This window comes from Dicentrarchus labrax, unplaced genomic scaffold (assembly GCF_905237075.1).
Source record: "Dicentrarchus labrax unplaced genomic scaffold, dlabrax2021, whole genome shotgun sequence".
Taxonomy (NCBI): Eukaryota; Metazoa; Chordata; class Actinopteri; family Moronidae; genus Dicentrarchus; species Dicentrarchus labrax.
Window position 1 is genome coordinate 8,267,796 of NW_026136724.1, and position 26,708 is coordinate 8,294,503.

General features: G+C 39.7%; 1 protein-coding gene across 1 annotated transcript in view; it reads left to right on the top strand.

The window, feature by feature from the left end:
* The window catches only part of LOC127358628 (copine-8), an 84,139-nt gene that overhangs the window by 42,083 nt on the left and 15,348 nt on the right, over nucleotides 1-26,708 (top strand). Inside the window, exons 7-14 of the mRNA XM_051391874.1 lie at nucleotides 6,551-6,614; nucleotides 7,460-7,563; nucleotides 8,285-8,389; nucleotides 13,054-13,095; nucleotides 14,743-14,818; nucleotides 16,898-16,951; nucleotides 17,213-17,274; nucleotides 26,027-26,073. Of these exons, the coding sequence (XP_051247834.1) occupies nucleotides 6,551-6,614; nucleotides 7,460-7,563; nucleotides 8,285-8,389; nucleotides 13,054-13,095; nucleotides 14,743-14,818; nucleotides 16,898-16,951; nucleotides 17,213-17,274; nucleotides 26,027-26,073 (554 nt within the window). The remainder of the gene's footprint in view (nucleotides 1-6,550; nucleotides 6,615-7,459; nucleotides 7,564-8,284; nucleotides 8,390-13,053; nucleotides 13,096-14,742; nucleotides 14,819-16,897; nucleotides 16,952-17,212; nucleotides 17,275-26,026; nucleotides 26,074-26,708) is intronic.

Below are 26,708 nucleotides of genomic sequence, written 5' to 3' on the forward strand. Positions count from 1 at the left end.
TGAAAATGACATGTGTCTAAAGTGTGTGTGTGTATGCATGAGCCCCTGTTTGTGCGTGTGTGTGTGTGTGCGCGTGTGTGTGTGTGTGTGTGACACTGCAGCCCAGAAGTGGCCCAGACTTAATTACCCGTCTCTTGCCAGACGCTGATTGCAAATCCATGTGTCTTGATTAGAGGATTCACAGTGTTTCCTCGCATGCACACACACACACACACACTCACACACACACACACACACACACACACACACACACACACTCACGCATTGAGAGAGCCAGAGATATTCCTGAAGCACTTCTCAACTTTGGAGTGCTTTTCTGTGTCATGAATAAACTAAAGAGAGGAAAGCAATTTACCTGAGAGTGAGGATGAACTTGTATAAAATATAAAATTTTCAGATCTTATTTTCATTCAAAACACACATTAAGTTCATTCACTTCGCAGTCATTTCTAAACATAGAAATATAACAGTTAAAGACCCAATTTTCTGGCTTCTTTCACATCTAGAGTGATGTTTTCTCTCTCTTTTATAGAGTGATAAATGGCATTACACCAGTGCTTGATTTCAGCAAATAACTAAAACACTCACAGTGATTGCAGCACAACAATATGTTGCCATTCCTCATATGTTGTCATAATTTGTCTTTTGCGAGGTGGGAAAACTAATTTTCCGAGGGGCAATTTAGACTTAGATTTACAATTAAATTGTAGTGCACAGTTTAGAAAGAGCTGAGCTGTGAGCTGGTCCTTCTTGTCTAAAACCACATATCTGTGTGCATGTATGCATGCATGCGTGCGTAAGGGATGACTGTGAGATACATTATACATCCAGTAACTATGCAATCCCATCGGTTACCACCCACGTATCATTTTAAGGCAGATCTCTCAGCCAGAATAATGACAGTGGCTCTCGGAGCGAGGGAAAGCATTTCGAGGATATAACGAGCGGAGGAATCCCATTCGATATCCCGCAGTGTGAGGCCCCGGCTCAGTAAAGTTGTCATAGCGACACGGATTCTGGGCGCTTGTCTTGGGTGTGTGCGTGTTTGTGAGTCTTAAACAATTTCTTCCTGCATATTGTTGCAGTGAGATGACATGATTGAGACATTGAGGGTGAGAAACAATAGGAAAGAGACACTGAGAGAGAGTTTTGGTCTTTATTGTGCTCCTAAAAACTTGCTTCTCCTTCTGCCATCCTGCCAGTCAAGTCAGTGGCCTCCCTTTGCTTTACGTGTAATGGAATTTCCCCTTAGTGTTATACAGTATGTTATCACCATGTTGGTGGTGGCATCTTCGTGAATGCATATTCCACTGAATCAGGCTTAAAGACCCTTTTAGAGTTCTCATTACAGACTGAGTTGGACAGCAGACTTTCAAGTGTATCCAATTGTAGCCTATTTATTTTGATGTAATGGAAATTGGTCTTTAAAGGATAGGTTCACAATTTTTCAAGTTGGTCTTAAAACAACAGTTTTATGTACACTGAAACAGGTTTTGCAGTTTGAAAAATCCACAGTGCTTGTTTGGTGTAAAAATGTGCTCAAAGATTAACCTGAAGTTAATTTGAGGCTTCGGTAGTCTGGGTGAGTCAAATCAAGTGGATATGTTCCAAAGTTTTTCTTTTTAGGATAAAATTCCCTCTTTTGGTTGATGTCCCTCCACTGCAGCTAGGCATGGGGACACTTTCTAATGACACACAAAGAGGGAATTTTATACTAAAAAGACTAACTTTAATGTCATGGGTTACTGGTGAGTAAAATTATATTCTCAAGCATGTGTTTTCATGCATTTTTCATTTTTAGGTTGTTGTAACCACATTTCCTTATTCTAAGTAGTCTAAGTATTCAGATCATTTACCTACTGTAAGTGAAAGTAACAATACCAGACTTATTACCAATTGTTTAACACTTAAGTAGCATTTTACTGATGTAGTTGTTGTAAGTGGTATACTTATACGATGCGCATATATATTTGTGTATACAATACAATGCATTATATTTTACAAGCTAATCATGTTTTGTATGTAAAATCCTAATCTGTAAAGCGACTAATATCTGTCACTGTCAAATGTAAGATATTTCCCTCTGAAAAGTATTTGGATATAAAGTAGCATAAGCGAATGGATCTTGAGGGTGAACTGTAATTTCACTGATCTGAAATAACATTATGTTTAGCTCTGATGAAGGCTGATGATATATGTAGCTGATATCGCTGGTACACTGACAACCCACGCAGCTCATTATTTTTAATTGGCTCTACCTTTTTGTGTCCACTTTGCACTTGTTGACACACGCTGCTCTCAATGTTTAATGCTGCCACTGTTGAACCATAGACCAAAAGAGCAAAAGCAGGAGAGCATGTAAAAGAGGTCCTTGCTGAAAGGTGAATAATAGGAACCAGAGAGAGCTGTTGAATGGTATTGTTAAATTGTTGAATACTGGATGAAGTGGATGGAGCCAAGTGCAAAAATCTAAATGGTATTTGCTGTGAATTAAGGGCTTTTTTTGTAGTTTAAAACCTCTTCTTTCACAGTGTGGACATACTAGTAAAATAATGTGCAAAATAAGACTTTTACACAGTGTCTACCCAACTTCACTTTGCACAAGCATACTTCCCGTCAGTCATCTGGATGGTTAAAGAATTTACGAGAGGATTTTGATAATCCAAGGGCATACCCGTGTAAATATTTCACATAATATCACCCACAGTGCCGCAAAACAGCTCCCTCAACTCCCTCAAGAATGATTCTACTACTTACTACTCTACTACTTAAAATACAGAAGGTCACTGCAGTTGGAATCTTAACTGGGATTTCTTGAGGACTTTACTGGTATTTTGGGTCAGATGAAATGCCTGTGGTATGATATAAATACTTGATGCTTGTGTATCAATAGGGCTGCACTATACGGAAAGATGTAATGGGATTGCTATATGATTCACAAATAGTGTTTTGAATGATAATTTTTGCATCACAAATTAAAATTTCTCTGAAAAGCTCTTAAGGTCTTAAAAACATGTTTTCTTAAATCAACAAGATTACAAGATTTGTAGGCCCAGCCATCTCTTCAGAACTGCAATACTTCATTATACTGCTTTTTTGTCATATATTTTACCTTTATCGAAAATCTTCTGGGATTTGCATATTGCACGTGGTCATATTGTGATTTTGATAATATTTTGATTCATTGTGCAGCCCTGGTATACATAATATCTTCTAGAGCAGAGCTTCCCAAACTGTGGAGACCTGAAGACCCTTAAAAATTCAGCAAAACCTCTGAGGCTCATCTCATTTAGTCACTGGCATATAAAGACTGTACATAATACACATAGGCAAGTAGATTGCTCATTGCACATAAAAAGACACAATTTATCATACTGGTTTTAGATAATAGTGGAGTCACATGCAAGAAATCAAATGGAGTATGTTCTGCCTTTCCAGTCCCAGAAGCTAAGGGTTACAGTGGATCTCTGAAACTTTGATTGTATGTGCTGTTTCAGGCAGGGGAATTAGGCCTGTCTTGCTTTCTATCACTCTTCCTGGCTTTTTCCTCACCGTCTCATTCTTAATTTGTCTCAATAAGTCTTCCTCTGAATATATCTATGAATATATTTTACTCATTTTACACACCTAATGAATACAAATCCTCTGACCCACCTCTCTGTGCTGTCTGGAAATGAAAGAAAATAAGAAAAAGGGATAAAAGAGAAAAGGTCTAAAAGGTGTTATTTTAGTTGTTCTTCCCATCGTCAGATTTCTGAGAAAAGGATATTGCTATTTCAAGTTTAAAAAAAAAGCTCTCAGCTCTTCAATGCAAAGCATCAGTTCCAGGATCTATTTCATTTTGATAAGTCTGCCATTTCAAAAGCACTTTCCTCCCCAGTTCCTTGGGCTGCAGTAAAAGGAGGCTTGAATTACATTCACGCAGAGGTCCGTGACCCCAATTCTGGGCTGTCTAAATGACTGCCTGAGTCGATTTCTGCCAGGTGGGTCTCTCAGAGCGGAGCTCATCAGATGACAGGCCCCTTTGTCGGATTGCAAGACCTCTCAAAAGTTATGTCAAATTATGTCGTCGTGCTCTTCCGCCCACGCACAGATAGCTTCCTCTAACTACTTATTCAGGTCTGAGGTTTGTAATGGGAGTAGATGCATCACTATCACTGTATGCGCGTGATGGAGTATGAAACATATAAAATACACTTTTAGAACTTAACAGGAACACAAGCATTTCAACTTTTTCTAGTAAGTTTTATATTTCTCAGTGTAATATGCATAACAGTATACTTATGAAAACATGGGAATTCCTTTGACATGTAAACAAGACGGGTACATAAAATAATTAAACACTTTTTATTAAACTTTCTATTTAAATCTCATGAATATTTTTTTATTGACAAGGGGTCCACAGAGCCCACAGAGAACCTGACTCAGAGGTTTTTTTTTTAGCGTATTTCAAAAGGTCCAATAAATCTACTGTACACTACCTACCCAGCACCAAACAGTAGACAAAGTTAGCGACTAACTGGTGAACACAGTGGAGCATTTAGCAGCTAAAGAACTAAATATTCCCCTCAGTAGCTGGTAGAGAACTAAAAACAAGGTGAATATTTGACTTCAATTTAGCAGTTGGTCAGAAACACCAAACTGCTGAACTCCAAATTCATGCTAATGTTATTCTTTGTCTGCCCAATAATTGTAACTGTAACACATTTTGCTAACACATTAGCCATGTCAATGTCATATCATTAGGTGAAATGTATCAATTTTGTGTTTACAGCCAATAAATGGCCAAAAGCAAATAAACGCAGGTTTAAAGAAAGTGTTGCTCATTCCCAAGATATAAGTTGGAGTTGTTTCTCAATACATAAACTACATGACATAACATGACTATAAATCATATTTCACAGCAAACCTATTCATCTTAAAAGGAGGTCCAACTGAAATCATTTGTTCAGTACCATAAATAATGGTATAAAAATCTATCTGTGCATATGATTACTAGTAAGAAAATGAAAGATTACAGCTGTGTGTAAATGTGTGAGTTGGACTGGTTAAAGAGGAGAGGATGCAAGTCTGACGCTTAACAGTCTGCCCTTGTCTGCGTCCGAACAGACTAAAAGAAACAATTGCTGTCTTACTAAAATTACCCTGTATGTCTGTGTGTGTTTGTGTTTGTGTGTTTGTATGGGAGGAGGAGGTGTTTTAAATGATGTCACTGAGTTCACATTCAAGACTGTGATGTTTATTCAGACAAAGTGCTTACACATACACACCCACGCACCCTTGCATCACCTATCCCCACCTTTTACCACAGCTGCAGGGACCCACTTAAATAGTGAAAACACACCTCCAAGCACACTTGCCCTTACCAACAGCAGGCAGGTCCCCTCATACACACACCCACATACAAACCGAATACTTTGGCGCACACACACACACACACAGACACACACCTAAACATAAACACCTCATGCTCAACAGTGTTTCTTTTGTATCTTGGAAAATGTTTCGAGGCAGTGTGAATTAGTAAAACTTTCCATGAGATTTCTTCCTAACCAGAGTGGGTGTACTCCATAAATATGACATTTCCAGTAAGTCTTACTTCATAATGCGCTTTCACATTTAAGAGTTATGTTGGACTGTACCCAACATTTTACTAAGCCGAAGTCCTCATCAGCAGCTGGAACCATTTATATGGATCAGCAAAATTGATAGGCACAGCAGAGAAATGTTATCTGAAGCCAAATTCTGAAAGAAATTAAATGAAAATGCCATATCGGACGAGCAGTGCAGCGTTTAAAGTGTGCCTGATGTTTCATCTTTACTGATGAGCCAAATATGGTGGCAATAATGTTACCCAGTCACAGCTAATCTCTCCAGTTAAGCTGCTCCATCTTTAACATCCTAAATTATTACGCTTTCTTTGAAAAAACTAATTAAAATAGATAGTTTGAAGTAATGACCAATAATCAGAATCTGGGTGCATCCCTTATGCAGTGCATTTTTGTACTTTCACTGAAACCAGAGTAATGATATTCATACATTAACACACAAAAAAAACCACCCTCCCAGCGTGTAATCAGCCGCAATTACTTAAAAATGTCACACGGCTGATTGTGTCGGTTTCTTGAGGGGAAAAAAAACCTCACTTTTTACTAATTCCTGATATCCTGTGGTCAATACACCACGGCACCAGAATGGAGCATCACTGAGTAAACAAACAAGGCACTGATAAACAGACACAAATACGCATACGTGGTTGGGATTAGTCTGAGATTTCCCTCATGCAGGGTCCCTTCCTGCTGTGGGAAGGTCGCCATCCAGCCTGGAACTTCATCTGGGATGTGTATTGTTGTTCTCAAACACACTTCATGTTTTCACTGACTCCTCTTTCTATTGTACACACTGTTCTGAAGTTAAGATGGTAATTCCAGTTATAGGAAATATGAGACGTCATCCGGTAGCTGGAAGACGTAGGAGGAAGGGTAGATGTAAATAACCTGCATGTGATTGTGATCTCTTAACCCTCTGCAATGTTGTGTCATGTGTACAGAGGCATTCAGGGGAAGAAATGCGGGACCATTATCGTGAAAGCCGAGGAGCTGAACAACTGCCGGGTGAGGACTGACGTACCCTTCCTGAAAAGTCTCTGTTTTCTAATGTCTGTTGTGTTTCTCTGTCTTTTCTATGTCTATCAGCTCTGTCTGTCTATCTGTTCCTTTCTCTGGTTGTCTGTCACACATCGTCGTTATTTCATCTCTCAAGGTGCTTCCTCTGTAGATATGGACAGGACATTTGTATTGGAGGTTTTAGCGGCATAATAGCTGTAGGTCTGAATTTTCAGTGTAAACGATGTGTTTACAGACTTGAGCTCAAGTGGCGTGAGAGGCTAATGCCCCTGTGACCTTTGTTTGAATATTTTAAGATTTCATTAAACTTTAACAACAACAAAATCCCCACTAGAATAGTTGGTGTAAGTTTTTTTTTATTAACTCCCAGCCAGATGGTAAAAAAGAGAAAGGCTTTTTCTATATCTCTTTATCTGTAATCAGTTGATAAAATATTTTTTTTTCATAGTTCATCATTGTTGTCCTTTTTCAGCCTCAGCACACATTTAATCATTTTTGGGTTTCTATTGCACAGTCAAACACAGTCTTTTAAGTAATGAAAAACTAGTATAGAACAATAATAAAAGACAGCTTCAGTCTGTCATTCAGTTTTTGACTGAAGATAGCCTCAGTAAACTAGAAATCATTCTATCTACAAAAAAAAGTTGGATTTAAAGTGAAATAATGGCTGCAGATGTGATCATAGACACTCCTTTTTATTGCATCCTTTATATCCAAGTATATGTGTAAGTGGATTTGTCCCCTAAATTGACATTTCTCTAACTGAGAAGGTTTGCTCTCTATATGTGTTCTTATTGTGTTTCTCTGTGTCTTTTCCTGTCTCTGCTCATTAGGAATCCGTGATGATGCAGTTCTGCGGGAACAAGTTGGACAAAAAGGATTTCTTCGGCAAATCCGACCCCTTCCTCGTCTTCTATAGGAGCAATGAGGACGGCACGTGAGTTCCCTCTCCCCCTTCCCTTCCCTCTTCACTCACCCTCCATCTTTCCTTCTCCCCTTTCATGTTTGGTTTAATCCTCCCCTGCATCCAAAGGAAATTGGTTTCATTGATTTGCCTCAGATCAAAAGCCATGCTGCCTGTTTAAGCATGTGTGTGAATTACATGTGGAAATGTGTGCACAATGCGTGCACGAATGTGAGCATGTGTAAGTGGAATCAGAAGGCACTAAAGAAGTGCAGTGCTGTGGTATTTGTATGTGTATGTGTATGTGTGCGTCTGTGTGTGTAAGTGTTCGATCCAGCTCCATGGGCTCTTTTCTCCATCCTGCAGTGTGTGACAAGTCAGATAAGACCTTGTGCTCTGAGGGCGGAAGATACCAAGTCCACCTGCTAGCCAAGGGACTAATGAAATTACCTCTTTGCAGCTTGTGCCTGTGTGTGTATTTTTGTGCATGTGTGCAATAGTGTAGCTTCCACAGCTTTCCACTGTTATTCTCAGTTACTGGAAAGTTAGTGGAAAGTGTCTTGTATTGTTTTCTTTTTAATCCCCAGTCATATGTGTATTTTGCAACCACATACTCCTTAAATCTCACCCTTTTTTCTCTACTCCCACTCATTTGCCTTTTTTATTTTCCCCTCTCTCCCCACAAACCTTTTTTCTCCCTCCTCTCTTTTTCCTTTTTTTCACTCTCTCCTCCTCTTCTCGTCTCTCTCTGCAGGTTTACCATCTGCCACAAGACAGAGGTGGTGAAGAATACATTGAACCCAGTGTGGCAGGCCTTTAAGATCCCTGTTAGGGCTCTTTGCAATGGTGATTATGACAGGTGAGTCATTTTGTAAATATTAGATATTAACTAAAAGAGAAGACAATCACCCAGAAACCCTCTGAACCACCAGGGAGTTACTTTCTCTGTCACACATACTAAAAATGTCATGTGAGGCAGTATATACACCGTAACACCAATAGCTGGTCCCCCCCAATATATATTAATTATTACTGCCTTGAATTAGGCACACAAAGGTGCGTTCCAAACAACTCCTGTATTTATTTTTAAGTCATAAAACCCATGTTTTTCTGAGTAGAGCTCAGAACAAATTAAATTTTCACTATGAGAAAGCCGAATATCCTCAATATTATGGGACGTACTGGACCACACCACAACAGCTTCTACTCTTTCATCTGCATAATGACTGTTTAGGCTGACTGGGATATGAACAATGAGCAAAGCACACTCGCATATGCAGCTTTTTATTGTTTACCTTGCACCAGGGAGAGTGATTAAATAAATGTGTTCGACTGTGGTGTATCATTGCGAAGAGCTGGATTAGATTACGCCACCCTTATGAAAGATGTTTTGCGCTGTATTTTGTAAGGCACTATGGGAAATAGCCTTCAATGAATGGCAGTTTCAATGAAAAATGTATGAAGCTGTTTTCAGCTACTACAGTAAGTAGAAATATTATTGTATTTGGCAGTTTCAGCGGTTGGGCAAAGATGATTTGGCAGAAAGAAATTGCCTATTATTTTGTTACATTTCCTTAAAAACAAAGTGTGGATGTCCGATTTTGCTTTTTGCTTTTCCTTTGGAAAGTTGTTGCACAGCCTTGTTTTCTATAAGGATTATTTAAGTCAATACTCTCAGACATTTTAATGGAGGTGTGATTTATTCCCCTACACAGCAGCATAGAGGTTCCACTCGAAACCTGCGGTCTTATCTAGATGATACAGTCAGAGGTATACTTCACAGGCTTATTGGCAGATAAGTAACATTATTTTCTGGTGGTGTAGTTTATATTTAGTTCAGTGGTTTACAGAAGGAGGGAGCAGACTGCTTTAATCCTCTTGTCATATAACGCTAACATGACCAAAGAGCCAAAAAGCAGTCATTTCTCCACATTTATTTTGGTACCAGAACAAGTGTCACCCCCAAACACAGTCTCTCTAGTTGCCTTAAAAGGCCTATGATCATAATAGCTATGAGGAGTATGAATGTGGTACGTGATGGTGTGGCTGTTTTGTGGGATTTTAGAAAGCAGAAAAAAATAAACGGGACATGAAACTGTATTAAGAGGAACAAAATGAAAAAAATTGGCATCAACACGTATTTGACCGGAGGCAGGAATTTATAATTCTGCTCTTTTAATCGTCTCAAGACACTTAGGAAAGATGTTTCTCTAAACAACAAGCAAGCAATGCTCACTGCTAGCCTTTCTATACTTTAAATGAATTGTTGTTAGGGGCTCAGATGAATGTGAATTCTATCTGACTGACTGACAATCTAGATGTTTAAATCACTGCAAGGCTACAATTAACTGACAACTTTGCAGATTAAAATAATACCATGGCCAGCAGTGAGCATGAACATAACATGGAAAGGCAATCAGTAGATCAGCATCCTCCTGGTTCCCTCCAGCTCAGGGTGGATCATTTCCATGAAAGAGGGTCACGAGCACTGTCCGTTGTGCTGATCCTGGGACTGCCAGGGATGGAGGAACTGTCAGTGGTACTTACTATTACTGATTCTGTGATGTACAGGAGTCTCACTGCTAGTTTTAAAGGATGCTATCTTTATGACTGATAGAATTGCTTTTCTAAACATCCATCTTATTTTCAACAAAATGGCAGGTCTTTAGCCACTTTTCTTTCGTTGGATTGTTTGTTTGACACTACTCTTTCTAGGCAACACTTTAGGGTCCAGTGTTTAACATTCAGGGCGTTCTATTGGCAGAAATGGAATATAATATGCATAACTATGTTTTCATGAATGAATTTCAGAATCACCTGACAATAAGAATCGTTATGTTTTCGTTACCATGGAATGAGACGCTTTATATCTGCAGATGCCGCAGGTCACCTTTGATGGAGGCTACCATCTACAGTAGCCCAGAACAGACAAACCAAACACTGGCTCTAGATAGGGCAGTTTGTGTTCTTCACACATTTCGTGGCCACCGAAGTTTCTCCTTTGTGCGTTAAAGGGAGGGTGAAGTGAGGGAGTTGCAATCTGCAACTACACCACTAAATCCTACACGCTGGTTCTTTCATTTTACATGTCAGTAACATTTCTCCTAAAAGTTTCCTTACTTTGGCAAGAATAATTGGGAAAATAGGAATTTAAATACTCATTCATTATTAATTTGTTAAGAGTTTGAGCTGTTGCCTTCATAAAAATGATGAATTTTGCATGTTTGGCTGACATGCAGTGCTCGGACTAGAAGGTCTCTCGGTTACATTAGCAGTTAATTAGAATGAATTCATCCAAAGTGTACCAGCTGAACACTGTGTCTGGGTTCCTTTTAATTAGTACCAACTGACATGGTTTGCTCCAGGAAACATCTCGGAAGTTATTTGAAATTTCTGCAAAAAAATATGGACCCATAAAATAAAGCATTTTTACTTTTATGTTGCCTCTTAAAATACATCGTATTTGCCTTCTGTTTAACTTCAAACTGTGTTTCCAGCTCCAATATTGTTTTGCATCACAAAAAGTCCCCCTTCCTGTGGGGGACACTGGGTGCACTTTACATCTCAGGAGATGTCCGAGTGTGAAAACAAATTTGTAGGTAAATGTGTGTCTCTCTTGCCTCACGTGTTTGTATCTATCTCCTGTCGACAGCCGCTGCGTCGTGAAAAAGGCCCATTGCAGCAGACAATAGGGTTTAGTTTAGAGTAGCTAGCAGACAGTGGCATCGATCTGAAGTTTGGTCCAATAAGCTTATTAGGGGAGTTGAGTCGCACCATGCCTTATCAATGGGGGACTCACAGTGGACTGCACATACAGTACACACACACACTTACACATTGAGTCGGTCTCTCTGCAGCCTGGGAGAAGAGATAAGGATGAGCTCAAGCTGGCAAACAATAGAGAACGGTTTCTCTACTCATGGGTGTTCTGATGCACCCATGAGTAGAGAGACACACACATACATACATACACACACACACACACACACACACACACGCAGTGAGACCATAAGATTGAGCCTTGATGATGTGACAGGAAATTGACAATGATTTCACTTGTTAGAGTGACATGATGTTTCCAACTGAGATGTGTCACAACACTGATTAAGACACACGCCCATAAGCACACATATATATACACAAACATGTTTCTACAGACAGCTTTGCACATACTGGTTTCTCTTGAGGAGAAAGTGTTGCGCCAGCCAAGAGACACATTCCTCCCCAGAGTGCCCATCACTATCAGCCAGCCCCTTTCCCACTCCTTCCCTTTATTGCCTCCTTTCCTCTCACGTGCATCTGGCTCTGTAAGTAGCTCTAAGGCCTGTTAATGATGGTTTGTGTTTCCACCTCTGCTCGTATTGAAAGATGAGGAGGGTGAAAAAGTGCAGTTCTTTTTTTTAATTAGATACCACTTGTTTTAGAAAGCTGTCTACCTTTCAAATCAGTTGCAGTAAGTTCAGAGGAAAGTCAGACAACATTCATGAAATACTACTGTTTGGACACAAGCTTATAATAATACATGACATTCTTCCAAGTTTAATCCGTCTCTTTTTCCTACTGTCAAAAATACTACCTTAAACGATTGGGAGAGTATGAGTACTACATAATTGTGTCACTCTGACCATTTTCTGTCAGTTTTGAGTCATTTTCACACCATCTTCCCCTTGCTTGCGCCCTTCTCCAGGAGAGTGCCTTTTGCGCTGCCTGTTTTAAATCAGTGTCTGTTCTATTATCCTTTAGCCTCACCCCTCTCGCTCTCTACGTATCGCTCTCCTGCTTTTGTCAGAGAGAAATGACCCCTCTGTTGAAGACATTGGTAGATAGAGTGATAGCGCTGCATATCTGCCGCTTACAGACTATTCTGTTTTTTTTCCCCATTTCCTTGTAAGCTATAATGGGATGCAGAAATAGATGTATTTGGAGATGAGGAGAGCATATTACCAGAGGCAAATACAGTGACAGGCCGACAGTGTGTTGGAATAAAGATAAGCTGTAGAATGGATCTGCTTCTCCTAATGGCTCCATGACAACAATGACAAAAGAAGACACAACATCAATGCATATGTTATAATTTCAGTGTAGAAGATAGCCTTTTAGCACTTTAGCACAGAATATTAATAAGTCAGTTCAAAATAAATGTCCAGCTGCATCATAATAACAATGATAATAATCTTTATTGTCCACAAATATGGAAATTTGCCTTTGGCTTCAAAGGTTGGTTAAAACACATCATAAATAATACAATATGCACAGTACAGACAATAACGGATATGGTTCCTGTTTTAGAGGTGTTTATGAACTGAGCAAACGTATTGAATTTGGTATGAAATACTTTTTGTAAATGTTCTTTGTTGCCGCAGCTGCTCTAATCTTACACCTTTTTAAATATTATGCATGTTGCAACCAAGCATTGTGATGCCTCAGCAAATGTAAAAACTAAATGCATGTCAGGAGAAATACCAGCAGACTCATTTTGTGTTATAATCTTCCTATAACCTCATCTTGTGTCTCTCCCAACAGAACAATCAAGGTCGAGGTGTACGACTGGGACAGAGACGGCAGGTAATGCCTCAATTTTATTTGCCCCTATATTTTTAATTTTTGTAATTTGAAAATTGTCATTCATCCCTTTAAATTACAGCCTGCAAAAACACATCATAATATGTTTCAGGCCAGTGCACATTCATGGTGGATTATTTTACGAAGTGAATGCTGTATTTCTACTGATAAAATGATTGCCTCCATAATAACCTTTTAGGAAAGTTAAATCTGTCCTCATTATATTATAAATCTTGTTGTGCATGTGATGAGTCTTAAGTCTCGTGGATCTGTTACTCCAGCTGGACTCCCTGGATCACATTTTCATTGTCTCAGTACCTGAAGCAACTCCTTTTGAATTTTTTCAAAGCAGGGCTGTTTTCGGTCTGAACACCCACTTAGTTTGACAAAAATAACAATTATTAAACCAAAACAACTCCAGTTAGACGAGAGATTGATTTGTAGACTGACACTTTATAGTTCTCAACACCTGTTCTGTTTGTTATAGTGTAATTAAGTTTGGTAATATGATCGTGAGGATAGCAGGTTGTTGATATGAATCTAATATAAAATGATAACCTCAATTCTTGTGAACACTGATAAATGCACAGCAATTCATTTCCTTATTACTTCTTATCTTGATTACATTAACATTCAGCGCGTTAGCTTCCTGTGTACAGCTAATCTAATCCAAGTCACACATCATTAACACTAGTCTATGTTTCCAGTAGGTAAGCAAGCTGGGTGCACGATTGACTGCTTAATGATGAGTCTAGTTTCTGGCTGCTGACAGACAGACAGAAAGAAAGAGGAGTATCATTTGTCAAGCTGTAGTTTGAACAGGGAGTTATTTCTCTATACTTAATACTTTTCAATCTATTCAGTGTCACTCTTAATCTGATGACATTTTGGTGTTTTTCAATGGGAGTGAGAAATTCTAATGATTTTTAACAAGTGGGTCTGGTTGAACTGAGCTTTAGTGTTAGTCCTAACTGTTGTCCATCCACATGAAAGTGGTGTCCTCTCCTGTTCCATGTTCTCTAACAACTTACCTCATTGTTGCACTCAATTTGAGTAACATAAGTTGTCTTTTCTGGGATATAAAGCACTTCAGTTTGCTTTAAAAACTCACACATGACAAGACTTAGGGTGTATTCACACATGTTTCATTTGGAGCAAGTGTTTCGAAACCGGGAGGGTTTACCCCCTCGGCATGGTTCCTTTGGGCATATAGGAAGACAGCAACGATTGCGAAACAAGGAAACAATCTTATAATTTATCTTCATAAGCCACGTATATATTTATGCTAAACATTTGGTAACACGTAGGCATGCCAGCACGGGTATTTTCCCTGATTAATAAGTCAAACGCTGTTAAACCTACTGTGCTTGTGTCCCACTCTGTGTCAGTTCATGTAGTCATCCCACAGTAATAATCACTGAATGATGCAGGATCGCCAAATCTGTCCAGTTAACGAGTTACCTGTCAGTGGGTGCAACTTCATGTTTACTCCTCCTGGTTAGTTTGTAAAAAGTCAGTGTGAACACAAACCGCTTGTCCAGAACAAATTAACCAAACTACACGTGTGAATACACCCTTAAATAATTCAATGGAATGTATCGTATGTATGTAAATGTTTTTGCTGTGTGTCTTCCTGCCTTCCCTCTGTAGTCATGACTTTATTGGAGAGTTCAGCACAAGCTACAGAGAACTATCCAGAGGGCAGAGCCAGTTCAACGTTTATGAGGTGAGTGTGTGTGTGTGTGTGTGTGTGTGTGTGTGTGTGTGTGTGTGTGTGTGTGTGTGTGTGTGTGATTGCAGATAATTCTCCTCTCCAGACCAGCGTGCAGGTCAGCAGGTCACTCCTACAGTATTTGGACAGCTCTAACTTTTTCTAAATAATAGTAAAACTGAGCTGCCATTTCAGTTCAACCCACTCAACTGCTGAAAATCTGCCTGTCCCATCTGGTGGGGAAAATACCGCATTGAACATTTCTAATACTGTTACTCAGTTAAAGACAGCTTTAAAGGATGTGAACTGAACTTTTTATAGCCTTTTAAAGTAGAGATGTGCCGCTTTAGCTTGAGGCAGTAGAAGCTTAAGCGGATAAAAACACTATGGATCATGTCCATGTATCTTTGATATTGTCACTTCTCATAAAAACAGACACAATCCAGATGCTTGAACATGACTTTAGAGCAGCAGTAGTGATGTTGTTGTTTACACATCAGGTTGGATTAAGGGTTGAAATGTGTTATCTTACAAGTATTAGAATGATTTAAACATGCCTCCCTAGAATCTATCTAATATCATACTATATTACAGAAAACAGAAATCTAGGATATCTTGCTTAGTGTCAAGTGGTGCAGATAAAATGGAAGAAGACTAAGGCACTCCATCTATAGATGAATTCATGTTATAAATGTATTTGAGCATGGGCAATAATTCAGTATTTATAATTCAGTAATCATACTGTATATTATTTTGTGTGGAGAACAATCAATGATTAAGATGGTCGAAGCTCTCATTGGCTTAGTTATTGCCAACCAACAACTTAAAATCCACTGAAGATATGGTTTTAAAAAAGTATATAAAATTTTGAAGCCAACATGGCCCAGGGACCGTGTTTATCCCACTGTGGGTCTTCTCTCTCCCTCACGTTCTCTCTCATGAACACACACACTGGCAGTTATGATGGATCACTGACTTATCTTCTCCCAGGAAGAGTCAACACTTCTTGATTAACAGAGTACCACGTAGAGAGGAGAGCACACAGGGGACTATCATTTTAAACAGCTGCTGTTTGACTAATCTTGCTGAGATGTGCACACGCTCAAAAGTGCACGGGGCACGCTGACATGAGGAACAGCAAATAGATAGAAACGCACACACACAGACACGCAAGTCATTTTGTGATTTCTGGCCTGTTTCTTGACCCGTGATTTTCCTCAACCTAAAGCTATCAGTTAGAGAGAGAATGGTCCTCAGTGTGTGTGTTTGTTAGTGTGTGTTTTTGTGTTACAACCAAGTTTCAATCATTGCACCTCACCTCCAGAGGCAAACGTGTCCTTGTGTGTACCGATTGCAATGTGAACCAAGGAGAAATGCATAAATCCACACATTTGTATGTTGTTTCCCCGAGGTCCTCTCTTTCTGTTTAACCTTGGCCCAGTTTAATTAGACCATAAAGCTCTGATTTAAAAGCTCAGAGGCAGTGTTTGGGATTCAAAAGGAGTTTCAGGTTTCATGCCGGTCCCCACATCACAGGAGCAATTGTACGTTTGAATGAACTCAGGTTGCAATCAGAGAGAAGAAATTAATTGAGGCCCACGGCTGAAAAAGTGTATCCTTTCTAATCTGTTCACAAAAACAACTCAAACCAGTAAGTGGAGCTGGTTTAGATACATGGGAATCTTAATTGAGCCAAGCAAGGTTTACTGAGCACACCCTGTTACATATTCATGAAGTCACGCCAACCAGAATAAAGCCACTCTAGATTTTGATGGGGGGTGGAGATCAGTTACTACACACAGTTTTCATGTTCAGTTTTTTTTCCTCAAACCCTGATTATTATAGGGTTTAATATTCTTTAACATGATCAATATTTTAACCAATACATTGTTAAACAATTCTAGTTGACATTGCTGAGAGCTGCTTCTTCTCTCTTGGTCTGTGCTGCTCGCCACAGAGCAAGGTTCAAAATGAGTGCTAATGCTGTTTCATATTTTAACTCATAAAGTTGGAGTGGTGCCAATTCAAATGAAAGACTGAATGAAAGAATGAATGGAATGTCAAAATAACAAGAGAGAATATTGTCTTTTTTAGGTGGTAAATCCAAAGAAGAAAGGAAAGAAGAAAAAATACCTCAACTCTGGAACGGTGAGGGAATATCTATCAAATCTGATGCATCATTATTTCCCTTGATACATTGAGTTGCATAGGCTAGATTTTAAATGCAATACCATACTACAGTAGAGCCAGATGGGTACCTGTTCCATACTGCTTGCGTTTCATTTTGTAATTGAACCAGTTTCTGTATTTATTGTGTCAGAAAGAAGCAGAAACTGCATTTATCCCATCAGAGGCAACACTTGAAAGTCGTTATTAACACACAGCTGATTGTGGCCCTATCAATTACAGGTAACGCTGCTGTCATTCCTGGTGGACATTGAAGTCACCTTCCTGGACTACATCAAAGGAGGGTAAGTCAATGACCACTTATTCATTGAACACACACTGAGAGACGGGGGTTGTAGTCCTTTAATGAGAAGTGACATGCTGAGTGTGCCGGTCCCTGTCTCGATAATAACCCCATCATGACTCCGTGTCTGCAATATGCCAAAGATAATGATCCCACAGTGTGAGTGAATCAGATGGAAAAGTGTACATTTGCATGTGAGAGAAGGACAGTGAAAGGTGGAGAGAGAGAGAGACTGACAGATGGGCCAACCTGAAGTCAAGTACACAGGGCTTAGTCTCTGAAGTGTGTGTGTGTGTGTGTGTGTGTGTGTGTGTGTGTGTGTGTGTGTGTGTGTGTGTGTGTGTGTGTGTGTGTGTGTGTGTGTGTGCGTAGTCTCTGCCCTTGTGTGAAATCTGCTTGTATTGTGTTTCACCACTCGCCCATGCCATGTGCCATAGTGTGTGCTGGTATGTGTGTCTATGTACATGTGCTTGTGTACGCTTGTTGCTCAGGAGGGTTGGCTGTGTGCAACCAGGCATGGCGCGAATACTCGCCTACACACTCTGCCTTCATTAGACTCACAGAGGGGGAGACTGTCAAGGGAGAGAAAGGGAGAGAGAGAGTGTGTGTGTGTGTGTGTGTGTGTGTGTGTGTGTGCACGCATGCAACTTTGGGGAAAAAAATGTCCATTTTAGTCCTTGTATTTCTCTGTTCCTGCTGCCCTTCGTAGCTGTGTTTTTCAGGTGTTACAGAAAGCCAGCTGGCAGTTAAAGGAGAATAAAAAAAGTTTTTGCCTGATTTTGAAAAACTCCCTCAAACCCTGAAAGTTTAGCCTTGTTTCCTCTGTGACCACTCGTAAGAAAACAATGCCATCTATTTTCTGACCCGCTTTTTCTTCCCATTGCTGTTGTTCATTTCGGGAGGATTTCAGAAGAGGTAACACACAGCTCAGAGCAGAAGGATAATCCTCTCATTGGCTCAAGCAATTTTTGGCCGGCTTTTTATCTAAGAAGCCAAAACTTGGTACGCTGGACTGCCTTCTCTTTGCACCACAAATAACTTTGCTTTCAATAGCCTGCCTTAAACTGTGCCACATTGATTATTTGGGTATTTGTGTTGTTGTGGGTAACATATAGCTTTTGCAGATGTTTCTAAATCTTCATTCATATGGAAGAAAATCTGAATTTTTGCAATTTGAAAGAAAGTTTGATCATCAAACACCATTTCCGGGTTTAGGCCTTCCCTTAAAGCAGCCATAGTCAATATTTTATCACTGAGAATGGATCATATGGTGTGACTTCTACTATTTTTCATTTTCCCATAGCTCTGTAGAGCTTTGTACTACTACCTACTTTACATGGCTGGTTTTCTGATCCTCAACTATGCTGTTTTGGTTCACTCTCGCTGCTCTCATAGTATCAGTTTCCAGCCACAATAGGCTGCTGTTCTTAGTGAAAAAGCTCTGAAGTTTCATTGTATGCTGCCAGATGATCACAAAACAGACGACCAAGTTAGCGACTAGATGGTAAACATAGTGGAGCATTTAGCAGCTAAAAAGCTAGAGCCAAAAAGGTTTACTGTAACCGGACTAAGCAAGAGATAAATATGAAAGGAAAATTATGATAACCTCTGGAATGTGTATTATACATCTGAGTGGTTACTAGAATGTAATGTAGATATGTTTCCTGGACATGTTAGCATTCGTTTCTCCATTGCCTGAGGCATGAATTATGGACCATACCTATAAGGCCTTCAGTTTGTCCTGCTTGATCTCAACCTCCACCTGTTACCAAACACACACGCCGAAAATAAGGTTACGGCATATACTTTTTCTACTGCGTGCAGTTGCAAAATATATGAAAGTATAATGTACGTATACTGTATGTGACAGTATTAATACAAGATATTGAGGATTCATCTTTGTCTAATATTATTCAAAGACATATGTTTAAAATGTGTTCAACCTTTGTGAAATTAAGTCAGAAAACTACATCCTGACTGTCAGCAAACAATAAGACCTGTGTAAAAAGAGCAGCTATAAGGCTGGATATAAAAATTGTCACATGAAGGTAATATTAAGTAAATGTGCACATACAATAAAGCCTTTGCTAAGCTCGTATTCACATGCAAAATTACATCAATAAATTTGTTGTTGCGTTTGTAAAATGTAGGAAAAAGGCAATTAATATGCCTCCCAGGTTGTGTTTTTTTATCCACAGCTTTTGTGAAGAATTCACCAGTCAATATGCCATTGATTCACAGGGAGTTAGGAATGCACTTTGTGTATGCCGGATTAAGATATTGGACCGAGCTACTGTATATGTTTAAGGGTGGAAATGAAGCAGAAGCAGCATGCCAGGAAGGCTTTCATCTTTGTTTATTAATGCATGTTATAGTCATGTGCTAGGTGTGATCAATTTGCAGTCAAACTTGTCAGAATGACAGCATGTGTGAGGGCTGGCTTTGAAATGCAATGTGTGTATTTTCACCACGTGTCCTGGCATATGTTTCCTCACTCTGTCACTAACTGCTAATGGAGAATTCCCATCTTCGAGTCTCCCTACACACAGACCACATTCTCAGCAGCACTGTCAGTCAGAGAGCACTTTGAAACTCTCAGGAAGAGGGTGTTTTTCTTCTTTTTCTGGCGGTGCTTTGGGAGTGTGAGCCGGGTGCTGTTACACGCTTGTGTGGCTAAATGAAGTGCCAAGTGCTGTCTCACTGTTTGAAACCTAAATGGACTGTAATGGTCCAGTTGCACTTACTCCAATTGCATAATGGGCAGACTGTGTACTTGTGCACAGACACGCTAATGCATGCACTCACTCACAAAAACGTAAACACACCCATGTGTGCACATGCAAACCCACACCTTCCTAGGTACTTTCTCATTGGTGCATTTCCCCAAAATCCCTTGTGTGGCTCAATCTTGTTGGACTGTCAGGTATTTTCATCTCATTCCATTTTCTGGTATTTCTTCTCAGCTCTCCTCCCTTCTTCTCTCCTCTCCTCTGCTCTCTTATCATCTGATTGACAGCTCCTTTTGCAGCTTCAACCCAATCAGCTAATTGTTCATTTGGACCTAATTAGGAACATGATCTGCTGGCAGCATTAGCATAAATGACTGATTTGAGAAGCCTCCATCTCATCCAGAGCATCGCTGCTCTTATTCTTTTCACTCCCTGATAAAGCATTAGTACCACCCATGGATTTCAACAAAGAGTCCTCTATTCATGAGCAGAGGGATAAAAATGAGGAATTGTTGGCTATATCTTTCATTTTGAGTTGTGCCTTTGAAGGCCGTCCTGTCACTCATAGTGACAGATATTGTTTCCCCTTGTTTTGGTTTGTGAATTGAGTATTGAAACCAGAATAGAAGCAGGAGGGATCTCTGCTTGTATTGAAATCATTCTGAGAGGTTATCATTAGATAGAGGAGCAGGCACTCAGAATCAAGACAAAGCTTTGTAAAAAATCAAATCTTTGAAAAGAACCCAGACGTTTAACTTTGTGCTAAGTAAAGCAAATTAACAAACACTGCCAATATCAACGTTTAGGCTAATTTGACTTAATGTAGGTGTGAGCAGTTTATCTCTCCTCTTCTCCTCTTCTCCTCTCTCCTCCCTTCTCCTCTAGCCAGATGGATACTGTCCAACCAGCAACATCTGTTTGCATATCATCAGGAGAGGTCACATCACACAACCTCTGATGCCATTTTTAGGCCACTCAGTGCACTCATGCATACATTTCCCTCTGGCACTTAAATATAAGAGGAAAGAAGACTTCTTGTGAACATTTGAAAGGCTTTTTTTCTTAAATAGATTTTCATTATTAAGATGAACACTATATAGGGTACATAGCCTGTTGCGATTGGCCATCAGGACTATGTAGGTGATGCAGGTTTTCAGTAATTTCCATGAATGCTAATATTATTCATTGTAAAAATGGAAAACCACTGTATAATACATTTACACCTTTTTTAGGTAAAATTGGGCTAAATGGTAGTCATCACGTTTCCACTTCCTAAGGTTTCCTTGCAGCAGGAGCGCGTCACTAGAGATGTGGAAGAGATCATCTTTTCACAGACTAGAAATGAGATGCTTTGAAGATTTAGGCGAGACATTATCATCCAGCCTGTTCAGTCTGCAGGAGAGCTTATTTGAATGTAGTGCGCTACCTCCTCATCAGTCCGCCCCCCTGCTGAGCAGTATTTTGTCATATTGGTTCCTAGCTGAGTCTCTGTGGGTTTTAACAGCGGGGGAAGATCAGTGACTGACAGAAAACCAGCTTGTAAAGTGGCGTTTCCCCCTTCACCCCATTATATACTGTATATACTACACACAGAGGCTTTCACACACTATTCAATGTGGGCAGCCATGTTCTTTGAACACAGTCCTTCCTGTATGTACAACATATTGTATGTGTTGTTTTGTCTCCAAGACGATCTAAGGATCAAAGAAGCATCATGGGAAAGGTGTTGTCATGGTCACATATAGCACAGAGAGACACTCACAGAAACACGTGTGTATGTTGTATAAGACACACAGAAAGAAAGTCCAGGAAGTAGTTGTAGTCAGTGGTGCTGGTAAAAGGTGTGCTTCTTCTCCGCACCCTTTATTGTCCAAACACAACAGATCAGAAAACCAGATGTAAGGAATAAGCAGATATAAATCTGTTTCAGTCAGGCCAAATAAATCTTACCTTAATGTAGCTAGTATGAAAACTTTCATGTACATTTGACCATATATCCACCATATTAAATGTTGCTGCTGGAGCCAGCGGTTTAGGGAAATGTGCCAAGAGGTGGATTGAAGCCATTTAAGAAAAAAAAAAACATCATGACACTGGATTGGAGAAGTTGCCCTTTACCTTCAGGACACAGAATGATAAGGTGTGCTTTTTATTGCAGGCTAAGTAAGCGCACAATCTCATCTCCCTCTGCTGAAGCTCAGACATGTGATGTTGTGGTAAAGACTACTGACTGAAAATTCCTTATCATTCCTGCCAGAGTATTTTGCTGCCTTTCTGGTTTGAACCGGTAAAGCAGAAATTCTTTGTTGTAGATCTCCTTTTGCTGTTCAGGTGATTTTGTGTCTGTTCAGTACAGGAATGTACTATACTTAGGTAAATATAACATTCACAAATGTTATGTAGTTATTTAGTCAGTGCCTCTAGCCTAAGTTGAAACTTCTGGTCTTATCATGGATTCTTTTGTTGCCTTCATTTTGTTATCTTACTCTGTTTAAGCATTTCTTCTTTGACTGGTTTCTATGGTGCTTGGTGTGCTGTGCTTCGTGCCACCTGACGCAACTTTTATTGCCAAATGTATGTCTTGTACATCCATAAATAATATCCTTCCGTGCCACTTGGGTCTGTCAGATGTTTGTTAGGGAAGTTTAACAAAGTTTCTCACCACCACTGGCTGACTGATTCATTGTTTTATTCCTTCCCATGCCACCTTGTAGCAAAACCTTTATTTTTAATGCCACCAAGTTGGATTCCTATTGAAATCAATGAACTGAGGCAGTGGAAACACTACCGCTTTTGTCCACAGGGGCCGCCAGAGTCGACACAAAATGTATTTATTGTTTTAGTCATAATATCTTTATATTTAGGATAAAAGGAGGGGCAGCAGTTGATTTCATGCTAGGTTTGACACTTTTACAAACAAACAATACAAGCAGTTTTATTGTACAAATATATATAAATTAATATAAAACGTAGGAAAAGACTGAAAAAATGGCCAGCCCCGAAAATACACACATCACCAGGGAAAATCCCAAGAGCCAATAAACTGTCTCACTCAAATTCTTGTGTGATTAATGCTGAGGATAGATTTGACCTTTTGGAGAATGTCCTGTGTTCTCATCTGGATATTAATATTCTCTCCATTTGGTGTCAGAATGATGGTGTCAAACATTAGGGGGTGATGTTCACTCTGTAAAGCAAGAAACTCTGACACTGACTTTTAAGGAGTCCTGCCAGTGACGGTAAATTGTACGGTCTCATAGCACAAAGTAATCGCAGTCAAACTGCAGAGGTTTGATGATCAATACCAGTTAATCAACAATTGCAGCCCACTTTGGAAAAGTGTTCAGCCTGTATCCTCAGTTTTAGAACTCCTTTTGTTGTTGCCAATTCTTGCTTTTGTCATCATTTACTTTCTGTTTGTGCCTCATTGTTGTTTTCCTGTGCTGACGTTGCAGAGCGACGCATTCAATTAAACGCTGCTCTCCTGCTTTCCGTCTTTTCTCTTGACTTTTGTCATTTTTTATTGTCCGCCCCCCAATTCACCTTGTTTCCCAGCTGTCCCTTCACACTCACACAGTTGGAGTTCCTCTCTCAAACTTTGTGTGTGTGTGTGCGTGACAGAGAGAGATTGGGTGGGAGAGAAAGAGGGCATGCATAATTTAGGCTGCTAGGCTGAAGCTTGTCTGTGCCAGCGTAGAGAACTGGACCAAAATTCACTCAGATCTCCTCTCTCTGCTCCCTTGTCCTTGCAGCTGTCCCCTAGAAAAGCTAATTTACTGGAATTTTCTTGATGTTTTCATTATATTGAGGAAATGAACCAGCTCATTAAGCAATGTATAATTCAGTTTTTGTCACTTTGTAAAGCCTCACTGTCGTAACGTTTTTATCAACTAAGAGAAGGCTGATGACCGTGAATTTGGACATTATCTGATGGCGTTTAAAAATTTGACTGTATATCCTGTAACAGTTTTCTTCATTAATAGAGGCACCTTGTAATACTTTAACTGATGTAAAGTTAAGAAAATTAATTAGAAAGTTAATGTTTGATATGAAACTTGCAGGACATAATAGAGAAAAGTCTCAAATATGGGAAAAAAACAACACTAGGCCTTGGATGAAAAGGTTCTGAGACTAGGGCCAAACTTCCCTTTGTGTTTCGCCGATTCCACTGTGTCACACCAAAGTAGTTAAGCCCATTCAGGACAAGATTGTGTTGCTGAGGATCAGTTAAACAGAAACATTTTAAGCTACAGCAACTGAAAACAGCTTCATTACAAACATGAGGTCAAGCAGGGTCCTAACTTAAAGAGAAACTCTTTTCGCAGTGTACATGTCAGATTAGGATATGGGGATTTTTCCAACAAAATACATAATGCATGTAAAAACTGCCTTCTGTCATTCTTATTATTAGTTATCTAAATAAGTGTTTTCTCACTTTTCTGTTGGCATTTTTTTAATATGCTGGGAGAGAAGATTCTAACCAAATTTTACGATTTTACAATGTAGTTAACCTAAGCTAATATCTGTCTGCTCACATGAGAGGGCAGGTCCAAACCTTCCTTCTGGGCTTTACTGTACTTTGAAAACCCCAAACATGTGGGCTGATCATAAACGACTCTTGAACTTTTTCCTACCTCTGTCTCGCCTTCTCTTCCTGTCCCCTCTGGACGGCACAGTGCCTGCACTTCACATGGCCTGCCGAGGTGACAAAGATGATGAGTTACTGGCTGTTTGACACTATCTGATTACAGGAGATGTGTGTTAGGTAGACAGGGTGGCTCTGTGTGTGTTTGTGTTCGTGTTTGTGTGTGGCAGCGGGCGAGGATTGGTGTGAAAAAGCTGTGACAGGCCGACAGAGCGCTTAACCGCATCCTGTTCCTGCAGGTTAACAAGTTAGGAAATGTTTTGATGGAGAGAGACGTGCCACTCTAATGCTGGGTGCTGTGGTGTGTGTTATTTGTCTCTCTGATGTTTCATCTCTCTAATGCTTCTTTTTCATCATTTCTATCTTTTGTCTGCTCTTTCTTTCAGAAACCACTAAGTATACAGTTTGTGTGAGGCAGAGCATGAGCCAAAATGCATCAAATGCGGAAATTAGCTTGTAAATAGATTTACTAGTGATATGAAGAATGTGTTTTTAGGCCCAGAGGATGAATCCTAATTACTTTGGTGATCCCGACAACTACTGAATGGATTGTAATGCATCCACTAGTTGTCTTATCGGCACCATCATGTCAAAATATTTTATTAGTGTAGTACTTTAGTTTATGAAAAATACCTGCAACATACCAAATACCTGCACCTTTCTGTGTTTAGCGCTAATTGGAAAATGTTAGCATGCTAGCATGCAAAACTAAGATCGTGACAATTGCCTGTCAAATATCAGCATGTTAGTTAACATTGTCATTGTGAGCATGTTAGCATGCTGTGTTAGCAAAACTCAGAGCACCACTGTGCTCAGGCATAGCTGTAGATTGTTAGTCCTGTTTGCCTGTTAATGTAAGTCCTGAGATGATTGCAGTTTACAGTTATGCGACTCTGGGTTACTCAAAGCAAAGTCTCCATTGGTCCATCTAATTTAGCATTTGTAAAATTTCACTTTAATGCACACTGTGAAGAGCTGCAGTTACAGTTAATTGTACCAGTTTTTTTAATTTTGGGATCAAAGTCAGAGTGCCTACTTTCACATATGCAGTTGTTAAGCAGACTGTAGCTGTGTTGTTTTAAAACAACAACCTTCCTGTGAGCAATGCCTTGCTTGTGTTTGGTGTGAAAGCCTTGCTGTCTCTTTATCACTGACACAGCTAAAGGGCAGGAGGAACTCAGTTTGTACTCGCAAACATTCATCACACTAACCTGATTATATCTGCAGTTCATTTGTTCTGATTGATTCTCATTGGATCACAGGTGTGTGTGTGTGTGTGTGTGTGTGTGTGTGTGTGTGTGTGTGTGTGTGTGTAGGAGAAACAGAAGGGGGGAGTGATTGTTGATTAATGAATCATCTCACTTCTTTTCTCTTCTTAGGACCCAGATTAACTTTACCGTGGCCATTGATTTCACAGCTTCCAATGGTGAGTGCGCAAACACACACACACACACACACACACACACACACACAGAGTCTGAATGTGCACAGACACTCAGAGACTCACATAAAGACACACACAGTGTGCTGAATACCTAGGGAGCGTTTATTCAAATATATGCAGATGGGGGAATCGAGTGTTTCGTAATAGCCCTCTCCATCACACCTGGCAGCTAAAGCTGAGTGCACTAACATGCTATGATGGCCGTGATTAAGGACTGTGTTATCCATCTACCCTTGAGCTCAGGCCGAGCAGGACAGGCGGCGGCAGCAATAGAGCCACATCCTATGTGCTGGTGTCTGAGGAAAGGTGTAATTGATCTTGTCTGGCTCATACTAAAATCTCAATTGAGAATGATGGCTAGTAGACTTCTGCAGTTTATTAAAATCCAGTTTGAAAAGTAATATGAAAAGTCATGAACGGGGAGATTTTTTTTTACAAAACCTTCATGTTAATATAGTGAGCAGACATCAGTAACGTAATGTACAAATCACTAACAGAACCACTGTTGTTGTTGTTGTTGTTTTTTATGGAATCACTTGCTGCTATATTGAAGCACTGAACAGCAACTATTGGAAAAAAAACATTTAGAAGTTCATGTGGCTTTTCAAATATTAAAA